This window comes from Saccostrea cucullata, unplaced genomic scaffold (assembly GCF_032062105.1).
Source record: "Saccostrea cucullata isolate Sc308-1 unplaced genomic scaffold, CSIRO_AGI_Scuc_v1 ctg31, whole genome shotgun sequence".
NCBI classification, from domain to species: domain Eukaryota; kingdom Metazoa; phylum Mollusca; class Bivalvia; order Ostreida; family Ostreidae; genus Saccostrea; species Saccostrea cuccullata.
In genome coordinates this window covers 819707-832058 of record NW_026918875.1, presented here as the reverse complement: position 1 = coordinate 832058, position 12352 = coordinate 819707, and the positions used below count along the sequence as shown (strand labels likewise).

General features: G+C 32.3%; 1 protein-coding gene across 2 annotated transcripts; it reads right to left on the bottom strand.

Moving 5' to 3' along the window:
* Positions 1 to 2302: 2302 nt before the first annotated feature.
* Positions 2303 to 11182, bottom strand: LOC134273841 (QRFP-like peptide receptor). Of its 2 annotated transcripts, none has more exons than XM_062756063.1 (3): positions 11101 to 11182; positions 10504 to 10983; positions 2303 to 3195 (listed from the first exon to the last, which is right to left on the bottom strand). In XM_062756063.1, the coding sequence occupies exons 2-3, from the start codon at positions 10905 to 10907 to the stop codon at positions 2508 to 2510; spliced, it is 1092 nt and encodes a 363-aa protein (XP_062612047.1). In that variant the 5' UTR covers positions 10908 to 10983; positions 11101 to 11182; the 3' UTR covers positions 2303 to 2507. The 2 variants fall into 2 exon arrangements, with proteins under 2 accessions (XP_062612047.1, XP_062612037.1); XM_062756053.1 differs by having other exon boundaries at positions 11097 to 11174.
* Between the last annotated feature and the right edge of the window lie 1170 nt (positions 11183 to 12352).

Sequence of the window (12352 nt, the reverse complement as noted above, 5' to 3'; positions counted from 1 at the left end):
CCACGGTTTGGAGTCCACTCATAGCCCTATCCTGTTCGTTTCTCTGAATTGGAGAAGATCATGCATTTTGACCATGTTTTGCGACGATGGCTTTTAATGGACTATCAGGATACTAAACGAGCAATGAATGATACGATACGAATAATTTATACCTGAAGCCTGTTTAGAAGAGCGAACGTTCGCGAGCGCTCGCTAAAATTCCTTAAATCTCCAAATAGTTAATTTTGGCGGGCTCTCGCGAACGTTTGCTCAGTTGAACATGCAGGCCTCTGATGTGTATCGGACTAATGGAATAGTCCGAGATCCTGTTTGCCCTTGTTTGAATAGGTGTAGCCCTTGAGTTTATAAGGACTGCAGGTGTTCAGTATAGACTTGGCATAAGAAGAATTGAAGGTAAGTAGAACAGATAGAGAAGGTGGAAGAGCTTGGTTGAAATCATAGCATGAGTGAAAAGTAAACCAAGGGATTGCGAGACACGAGGTGCAGTAATTCTAAACAAGGGTGAGACACCGAGTACTTCTAGATCTTGGTTTTGGAACACAGTGCAAAATGCCCAACCAGCTTTACATCATCTTAAAACTTTGTAGAAATATCTCTGGTTTGTTTCAGTTCAGATTAGATTTGTTTCAGAAAGTATCCCTGTAAATTTACCTTAGTCATTGTATTTAATATTGGTTCAAAGTACTTATCAGTAAGCTCAAGTGGAGCAAGAGAAAAATTAAAGTATGCCTAAATCAAGACCCTTTGTACCCAGTGAAAAAGAATATTTAGGATATTTATTTCATAAATATAAAAAGATGAATGAAAATATTTTTGTTGCTTTCAAAAAGAAAAAAAAGCAAACTTAACTTATGGACTTCCCAATGAATTTGGCGTGACTTTACGAGCACCTTCCTGAACAAGAATTAGTTGGTGTTCGTATATCTAAAATACACGAAAAATACCATATTCAAGAATTCATGTCCGTCATCGAGTTATTTTGCAATACATTTGTTAAGTACTGACCTAAAATAACTAATTTATGTAGAATGTAAATCATACCAGCGCTACTTGAGTTAACTTGGGCATTTAATTCGAAGAAAACTAGCTTGTATCTTGTAGTAAATTAAAAAAGAAAAAAGGCTAGTTTTAAAAAAAATATTCCAGTCAGAATTTTCTTGAAGTCTAGTTGAAAGCATTCTGTTACGGCGTCATGGGTCGAGCGCAGCGAGTGATCGGGTGTGACAAGAAATTCGATTTAAAGTTCAAAATAAATACCTAAAGGTTTGCTAAGTCACTTATTCAGTCAAAGAATATCAATGTATCATGTTCTGCTTATTTTAAAGTAGAAAAGATAATTGTAAGGTGATAAATAGACAAACTTGCTGTTCAGTATAAAACTTGTTCAATATAAAACCGAATCCAACAATGTTGTATCATTTTGTATCATTTTATTAATATCTATATTTTGACCTTCTTGAACCCTCCCCCCCTTAAAATGTGTCTGTAATATATCATCATTACCATTAGTTTTAAAATAAATTTGTTTGAAGACACTGTGGTGATCAAGGGCACTTGAGGTATGGACCCCCTCCCCCTTTTCCATTTTTTTTCTTTTTAAATTTTGGGTCAATTCACTTTTCCCCTATTTTGCTTTCTAACATCCAAGTTATATTTTGATGGATAATGTAAGTCTTTTGTATCTATCAACTGATACATAAATCAATCGAAAACGATATATTTTTTTTAAAAAATTGGAAAGGGGGTGGGTGTCCATACCCCAAGTACCTGTGGTGGTAATTTGAAACATCAAAAGTCATTTTACAGCATAAATTTTTAAACAAATTATGTAGAATTAAGATATTTTGATTTTTCGTTACCAGGTATAACAACTATAGAATTTACAAAAAACTGACTGTAAACGAGGTTGTTGAAACCCCTGTAGCATCATTTTATCTGTTAGTAGCCTGCATAAAATTTGACCTGAAATTTCATAGTTTGTCTTAAAATACAATATATAGTGAAAATGAAAAATTCCTCGAGCTCACTTTTTATCATAGACGCTATCGTTTCTGTTGAAGTTGAAAGTACTAAGTACTTGTATATTAATATACAAATGTATGCCAGCATTATCTCAAAGTCTGAGTCAATTATCAGGTTTAGATTCAATAGTTATAAGCATAAAAATGTACATTCTTATGCTTATATCAGGTTTAGATTCAATAGTTTCCATTCAACAGTCAAGATACCTTGCTGTATAAACTTACCCATCTACGCAGGAACTCTTCTTACTTCATAAGATTTAAGTACAGCCAAACATAAATCATGTTGAAATTATACTTTATTCGTGATAAACATGTACATGGTACAACTATATGTATTGAAATATTCTTATGCTGAGACAACATGAGTTGAAGTTGAAAGTACTAAGTACTTGTATATTAATATAGACATGAACCAGCATGATGTAGAACCTCTCAAAGTCTGAGTCAATTAATGAAGTTTTTAAAAATTCTTCTACTACACTTTTATACTACACTCTCTGCTGTTAAACTGTTCGGGGCTGAATTGGACTGGCTGTTTACAGAAGCGTTTTTACCGCGATAGAGTTTTGATCTGCATCTTACGTACATCACACGAATTGTTTGCTTGAACTTTTGATTCATGAATCCGTACATAATAGGATTCACCGCTGAATTCGTGAATCCGATGACTTGGACAATGAGACTAACCATACGGAAGTCTTCATACTCCACATGATTGTACATACGGTATAGCCAAACAGCGAAAAACGGAAGCCAACAAATGAGGAAAACAAGAACTATGACGATCAGCATTTTGATGATCCTTTTCTTCTGCTGCATTGACTTTTCCAGATCTTGGGAGTCCCCTATCGGTTTTCTTATCCACAATTGATGAGCAATGTTTCCATAAGCGAAGAACATGACACCAATAGGAACACAGAAGAAGACAACGAACTGAATCAGAGTATGAACCTCTTCCATATCTGGATTTTCGTAGTGCTCCACACAGACTTCCACAATTTCCAGGAACGGAGGCTCGTCAATATGGTGCAGACGTTCTCCGATCTTCTGGACGACGAGGAATGGTGAGGATACCGCCAGTGCCAATATCCAGACGACAAACATCACCACCATCACGCGGGTGTTCGACTTCAGGTATCTGATCTTCAGTGGATGACAAATGGCGTAGTACCTGCAGAAAACAAAAATGTTCAGTCAAAAGAGAATTTATGCAAAATTTTGTATTCCAAATAATTTTATGAGTTACGGTTATTTATAACTCCTAAAAATGAATTTCAAAGAAAATATACAAGAGCGTGACCCTTTTGTGTCGCGTATTGAGCAAAGGATATGATAGTCCAATATTTTAAATATACCTAGAAAATGATTGCATATACTTTTTATGTAAAAAAAATTAAGTGTTCTTAATATTTCCAGGGAATAAAAATGTTAACAATTATGGAGTTCTGGAACTGATAGATGTCTTTGTTTAATTTAGAAGGATTACATTTATGATATTCTTTTCTGCATGAGATTCCATGTATACATTTTATATCGACTCGGCGACATGATTATCATTAATTTAGAATTTAAAGCAATCTGTGAATTCTTTAAATTTCACGTTTTCTTTCAGGCTCCACCAATCTTTCACTATTATTGTGAATTTTGCCTACCTGATCAATACACATTTGGTCAACGGCGTTATGACCTCCAGTAGGCACCTGATCCCACCTCTGGAATTTTTAGGGTACGTTTTTTTGGCCTCTTTACTGATTTGTAAAAAAGTATTTTTTCTTAAGATCGATACTGTTTCATTGTCAAGTAGTTCTTCCATTATATTTGTCAAAGTGTATGATATTCAAGAAGACATGTAGCAACTGCTAGTGATATAACGCCGCTTAAGGTCAGACGACACGTTCTCAAATATATATTTTGTATCTCCTGGTATTATATACAAAATATTCATATTTTTCATTCTCTTCTGATTTCTACATTGTTATCAAAATGTTTTTTTAATATGTAGGTACACCAAAAATTGAGTTATAAGCCATTTAGAAGATTATCCAAAAGGGTTATATAAGAAATATGCCCTTTGGTATCTTGGCCAAATGCCTGGCAAGGTACGTACCCTAATTTTTTGTGAGGAAACATGTTTAAGTACCTATACTTCAATGACAAATTCTTAGGAAAAATTATATATTTTTGAGGAATGTGTCGTCTGACCTTAAAGATACAAATATCATTAAGCGTTGCAACTGTATTTCTTAATGTCATAAGTTATTGCATTAATGGTTGACCTTTTCAACCGCTAATGCTAAATCGACGCTTACTGAAAGAATTAAGCGGATGACAATGTCAACTATTAATGCAATGATTTATGACATTAAGCGTTGCATTTCAACGCTTAATGATACTTGTATCATTAAGCGGCGTTATATCATTAGCGGTCGCTACAAAGACATTTTTGAATTTTTCCAATATATTTCAAGTGAAAAAAAATTTGGCAACTTTTTAAACACTAGGGCATATTCTCTCTATGACTAACTATTACCTTCATCAAAATGGCGAAGATCGATGAATACTAATAATGCCCATCTCAACTTAAAACGACAGTTTTAAGAGCTGGGTAAATTGCAACTTAAAACGACAGTTTTAAGAGCTGGGTAAATTGACTATAATTTCTTTAAAAATTTAACTTTAGGAAAATGGACATTTGTTTTGCCTCATTGGTCATATACAGTATTTAAATTGAAATTAATTTTGCGCAGGACTATTTAAGTCATTTTACACAAATTGCAATTTGTTATTTTTTCTGCCCCCCCCCCCCCTCATAACAAGTATCACAGAGATTTTATGATTTTTAGAATTTTTTCCTAATTATTACCCTTTTAAGAAAAGGGCTGTTGTCCAATACAAATGATTAAATCTATCGTATATACGTTTTTGCCAAAATTTGGTAGAAATATGGGCGACCATGTTCTCAGTAATATATCAAACTTCTTTCCGACTTTTTTTTATTTTTATTACAAAGATTTTTTTTTTAAAATGCAAATTATGTGTTAAATAAGGAATTTTTTGACCATCTTTCCATGGTAAATTAAACACAGTTATTGTATCTGTGCATATTTGATTATTATTCATTGGTTATTTAAATACTATCATTGTTTCTGGGCTTATTCGGTTATCATTCAGTGATAATCTAAATAAAGTTACGGTATCTGTATCTACTTAATATAATATTCAAAAGCATTATTTGCAATTTGCTTTGGTGGCAAAAGAAACAATATCTTTTAAAACCAGTTTACGTGCGTTTGTAACAGTAATCCACATTCTGTGCATTGTCGATAACCGGCATTCAACAGGTGAAATGTTTCTTCCCATCCCAATGTTTAGATTAAGGTAATTATGCATGGACAGACCGGAAACCCAATTGTTTACCACCTTAAGGCCAAGTCTGAAGAGTATTTGTTGAACAGGATTTGGATTTAGATATTTTTTTAGGATCAGAGCCAATTAATTTACGAAAAGAACGTTTCAATGCAACATAAGATTTGGGAAATTAGTTTTCATTCACTTGTTTTAGAAAATGTAATATTTTTGATACAATTTCTAAATATAATTTTCAATAAAAAATCAATTTTCCTTACAAGTGGCTTGTCTTTTGTAAGAAGGATATGGAAATAACGAACAGTATTCAATCTCAACGTCCATTAAACAAATATACAAAATAAGAGCAGAGCAAACACGGACCTCCGAAACATCAGAGGTGGGATCAGGTGCCATGGAGGAGTGAGCATCCCCTGCCGACCGGTCACACCCGCCGTGTGCTCGTTGTCATAATCAGGAAATAACGGAAAAAATCCGTGGTCAATTTAAATAATGGACTAACAATTGGTATGAAAAACGTCAGTCAGCATTTCATTCAATGATAAATTGTATTTGCTGACAAGGTCATTGTATCGACCATAGAATTTAAAATGATGACTTTAAACGAGACTGTTGATATTCTTGTTTCATCAACTTGCTTGTCAATAGTTTACCTCGTTTAAGAAATTGTTCATACGTAGAGCATGCTCTTGCGTATCGAATCAACTGAGATATAAATACTCCGTATGCAGGTGATGAAGGTATATTGCTGCATAAGTAAGGGAAGTTGACGATAGAAAAGTTAAAGTCATCACGTTTATCATATAGCTTGGTTGTTAGATTACCATTAGTTTTTTCAAGTAAAATATCCAAGTATGAAGCAGAAGTGTCGGATTCTGTGGTATCTTTTATCTTTTTTGGAAATTATCATTATTAATTGACAATACGTCGTCGATATATCTAAATGTCGAAAGGCCACAGCAAGTGTTTTCTTCTTTTCACGCAAAAGATTTTGCATAAATTCTGCTTCATATGAATATAAAAATAAGTCTGCTAATAACGGAGCGCAATTTGTACCCATGGGAATTCCATTTACCTGGTTTCCAAAAACCACATAGATATTGTCAATCAGAAACTCAAGCATCTTTTTGATGTCAACTTCAAGTACTTATGTGTGCAATCAGAATCTGTTTTAACAAAATAATTTTTCAAATGACCAATGACGAGGTATGTAAACTTACGAGTTCCATTTTTGTTGAAGAAGCAGCTGTCAATGATATCAAAAAGCCTGGATTTTAATTTGTCGTGGGGAATTGTTGTGTATAAAGTTGAAAAGTCGTAAGTTTTTATGCTGTTATTGTAAATAATTAAATAAAATCAACAAGTGTTAGTTATTTATTCTGAAAACGCCCTTTTTTCAATCATTAAGAATATCAGCGAAAATCAAACAAGCTCAGTCCAGCTGCGGCAAACTCCATTTTTGTTTTCCTATCAAGATGTGAGTACTGTTTTCAAGTTCATTGACGGCAAGAGATAACAATAAAGAAGCCCAGACTCGCCTAATCACCCTACTCCAAGACTTAATGCAACATCTTTGACGTTAATTTGAGTCTACTTCTGAGAGCACCCCGAAGGCGGGGGGACATAAAATATAAAATCAGTACAGATATTAAAACTGATGCAACCAATGTGTGTATAATAAAATTGAAATCGTATTCTTTACGTTAAACAGGACACATTATGTTTTACCCGCTCGCAGTGTGATAAGCGGTAATTAAATTGTAGAATTCTGGCGTTTTACACATCTTATAAGAGTTATAAACATATGCGTTTGATATCATGTTGGTGACATGTAATGCCTTTGAACATTTTAATAGATCAACTGTACTTAGGGCGAGATAAGGAAAGTTGTAAACGTTGGTTCTTGTATTTCATTCGTATTAAAATGACGAATAAAAATTGCGAAGATTGTGAAAAATGCAGTAGTCTTTGACAAAATATGAACTTTCAGTTGGTATACACGTATGTGCAATTATCTATACTCGTGCTGAAGGAAACTTGCATGATTAATAAACATGATAAAATACATTGTGTATATGGTATTTTTCTTTGTGAAAGGTTTATATTCATATTAAATGATATCTTATACATGTAATTTAATTAAAGTAGAATTCGAATATTCACGAAAAGCAAAGGTCACCTGATAGCTCAATTTTTAATATCTTTTAGCATTTTATTAGTAAGCAATGACAAATTTATTTTTTAATTCTTCACTTGAATTACTTTTAAACAAACCTTCTAATTTTTGACTGTATACAAATATAAATAATCTCTAATATAACAATAACTTATAGTGTTTAATACAGAAGATAGGGCGATTTTAAGTCCGAAATCCGTTTTTTTTCTTGTAAGAAAATCAAGGATATGAAGATTGATAGATTGATTAATCACTTAAATTATGTTGTTTAACAGAATATTTCACTCCAATAGAGACTTCATCATATACCAGTGAAGGGCTTCAAATTTTGACCTTTACTCTGCACTTTCGGCCATTGAGCAGTGAGGGATCGTACCAACGTACATGTAAGGATAAATAGACAAACGTTTTTATTGCTAATGCTATAGTGTAGGTATCGTCTAGAAAACACATGGCATACTGCATTTGCATCTTTTTGAACAAAGCTCATTAGCCATATGATGAATTTTCATACATTTTACGGATGAATTCATTCAATTCAATCTGCACAACACATACTTATTCTTACAATCTAAAGCACGTGAATTGAATTCTTCAAACTACCGCTTATCACCGTATGATTTAGTGTATTAACCTATTCGAGATCAGGAAACCCCGCTCAAAGATTTCGTCTTATCATAAACCACACACCGATTTGACGACTTTTCAATTTCAACCAATTACACTGGCATTTACGTATTATTAAGGAGGCTTTTTTGTAGATTATATTTGATTTAACAGCCTCAAAGACACGGCAATATTCTATTTTGATATCTTAATCAATCGAAAACTTAAATATGCAGAGGGAAGTAAAAGATAATGGAAGATGCTGAAGAAATATATATAAAATGGTTCGATATAGTTCAAACTAATACAAAATCCACAAGTAGAAAAATACAAGCGAGTCCATAACAAGCTTTAATCTAACTTTTCTAAGAATTGCTATGGCTGTCTGTTAAAATACTGATGTATGAATGATTTATCCACAAAACAGTTACTATTAGAGCCAAATTATGTGGTTGTTAGACTTAAAATTTTGTTTCTAAACCTTCTTAGAAAAAAGTTCTTCCCTTTAAAATCTTTTAAATCTATGAATCAATTGTTTAAAAAACGGATATAAACAGTAAAATCAAAAATAAAGGTTTCTGATCAAGACCTACTCGTAATACAGTCTTTACAACATCAGCTAGTGATGGGTTTATTTGTACTAATAGTTAGTTGTAAAACTGGCATTGAGTGGTCTCTTAAATAACATTTCACAAGAGAGGAGAGGATTAATATTTTATAGTGCTAGTTGTTCAAGTGATATTTTTTTTATTACAAAATCATTTCGAGCATTATAAATACCATGATCTATTTTTGTATGAGCTGTACAAAGCTCATTTGACAAGCTTCATGAATATCATCTTAATTTGTTTTGTTTTATTTGACACTGGTGTACACTTCTCTAAATAGCAGTTTTTTAAACTTCCAGTGAATGAAAATAAAGCTAGAGTGAAATAGCAAAAGATTGTCATTTTATGAAAAAGGAAAATAGTATGGAATATTTGAATTGACTGATCCTTAAATGTGTTTTGAATCACATTCAATATGTTATTTCATTACAAAATGTGATATACTCAAAATTTACAAAATTTTCATCCTGAAAAGTGATGTTTCCCTTATACCAGTAAATTGAGTTTTATTACATGTTAGTTCTAAATCTTCGAATCATTCAAGGTGGTTAAGTGCGAAACTGAATTTCGAATTCCAACGATCTGACTATATTATTATCAATATCTTACATTTATAGATCCTGACACATCAAACTCTATTAAAATCTTATTTATAGCTGTTTGTTCCAGATATTGTGGTTACCTTTGCTACCATCCTTACAAAAATAATACAGATTTTATCAGTCTAGATTTTACAGTTTTAAAAATATAGAAAGGAAGATTTTTATAATAACATCAAGAGAATGGAAGCTTATCGGTTTTCAAAGATCTTTAAATTGCTGAATTGATTTTTGGCTATTAGTTCAAGCCTGTGTTGTGCTTTACAACCAAAAAAATATTTATATCGCTATGCATTTTGTTTATTATTATAATGGAAACAAAAATGCAATTTGATATTTTTGTTGAATTAAAAAAAACATTGATTGGGGACATATACAGTAAACCTCGTTTAGTACGAACACGGATATTGCTAATTCACGGATATAGCGAATTCATCTTGGATCCCCAGATATATAAATTGAATGAATTTCTTTTACGGTTATAACGAATTACGGTTATAGCGAAGTAATTTCATAGGTCCCAGCGACTTCGTCATAACCGAGTTTTACTGTACCCGCCTTTTTTGGAATTTCGAAATCTGTAAATAAGCATTCCTTGAGTGTTATTGCGAACTTATCCATTCAATGTGTAATATTTTTGTTTGGTAATATAAGATAAGTCTATGTCAATATTTCAATATATATGTACAAAACTGCTAATATTCTGGTAGAATTTTACATTCTCTACCCCAGCATTTAATCAAAATATTATGACCTCTTGTACTTTTTCAATGTCACTAAATCCACAATACGACAATTAAGAATTGATACTTTAACTGATATTTTAGTGATTAGAAATATAAATGGTAAATTTGTTTTCCTAAAAAGTATATCATTATATTACATGCTATATTCTGATAATATTAAAGATTAAAATGAACAATGGCATACAAATTGACCTGCAATTTTGTTCATAATTACATATGAAAATGTATTACTTGTATTTTTATTTCTGAATCATATATATGCATATTTATTTAAACAGGTACTTGTTCTTTAATGTTTGCAGCTTTAGAACATAAAGATAAGTAAAGATACGCACTTTTCAAACAATGTGACTGTCGTAAAAATATAATAGTACTCACCTTTCTAGCGCCACGACTGTTAGTGTCATTATGCTGGCTACCACATTCATACTGGTGGCGAAGGATATCGTTTTACATAGAACTTCTCCAAATGTCCATATCGAATTAAAATTATACAGTAAATTAACTGGTATGTTAAACCCAGCAATAAGAATGTCACTAATGGCAAGACTGATGAAAAACATGTTTGTAACGTTCCGAAGCGACTTGTTTCCAAGAATGACGACAATGACCAAAGTGTTTCCGGACAATGCAAAAACCATAATTGTGGCATACAATACTGTGAAGATGGTTTGGAGATGATATGGTAAAGGCATAGGTACAAAGTGGTCGGGATTTGGAGTGATGAAATCATAGTAAGGTGGAAACGGGTAGTTGCTGTAGTAGTCCGTTGTGTTATTCATCTTTGCGAATCCAAAGAATTTTTCCAAACAGAACCGGAAGATGTCTGGTGTAGAGGGTTCGCTCTTCAAGAGTCGTCTGGCAAAATTATGCGATTTTTATAGAAAAAATAATACAGCAGATGTATATTATCTGGTCTCATCTAAATTATTGGTAGAGGAGTAACCGAGCTGTTTATATATGAAACTTACTCACAGACTCTATCTTGGGTTACTTGCCAGTCCGATAACCACTGATATCACCAGTCGTTAAAATCCTCCTATCACACAGGCTAAAAAACTCAAGCAGTGTCGTGCAAGAATTCCTTATTAAAGATACTAGTCATTTTCAAATTTGAAAAGAAAAAGATGAGGCTCTCAATGAGTTTTGACATGAGATTAACACAAATCACGCGACAAAAACAGAACGGTGCGAGATAACGGTTGGGTAAATACCGTTAATAAGCTGCTTTCCGCAAACTATCTCATAGTGATGTCAGATTAAAGGGGTCGTGCGGATTGTTTAAACTTAATTAGGAAAGCTGTTTGGTTTAAATATCGGACCGTTTTTCGAAACAAAAAAGATATTGTACAAATGTGAACAAGATTTATTTAACAAACTATTGATATAAAGTAAAAGGATTTTATTTTATTATTTGAAATTTAAACATCTATGTTACTGAGGGATTTTTAAAACGCTCGCAAAATTTTATCATTTATATATTATTTTCTTCATTAAATGTTTAGCTGCATCAAAAAAGTTTTACAAAGTACTGGAAGAGGTATACTCGGACTAGATCCTATATGACCGCAAAACAAGTGTAGCGTTATGTTTTTAAAATATGTCTTTGGTTATGGTCAGTTCTGCAGCTAGCAATTTTAATACTCACAATAAAGAAAAAAAAGAACAAAATACAATCATTATCTTCGTGACTTTTTTTTTTTTTTTTTTACATTTTATAATTCTCCTAGAATATGTAGAAAAATGCAAATGAAAATAAAAAGAATTCATAAATAAAATTGAAGATAAAAGTTTATGAATAAAATTTGAGTGAAAATAAGTGCTCCTAAAAATCTTTCTACAAAGAAAAAACTATATATGACTTATTTACTTTAAACGAGGAAATGGAAAACAAGCTCTTTTTAGGTGAAGTTATTATTGATGTGAATTTATGAGAAGGTACATGACATTACAGAATCAATTAGAAAAAGGAAATGAAGGGTGGGATTATAAACAATAAACACAACAGAGAAGTTCATCGATATTTTAACATTTTGTTGATTAAAATAACGTGATTAAGAATTTATCAGACATTCTCAGGACATTGGGAGGGATCTTTGAGGAAGTAATTTCTTTGCAGATGTTTCTGTGTTAACACCCTTGACTACTGTACAATGGCCCGCTTCGATCATAGTTACAAATCGTCTGTCCACACTTAATTATTAGCAATGAAACAAATTGTTTTGCG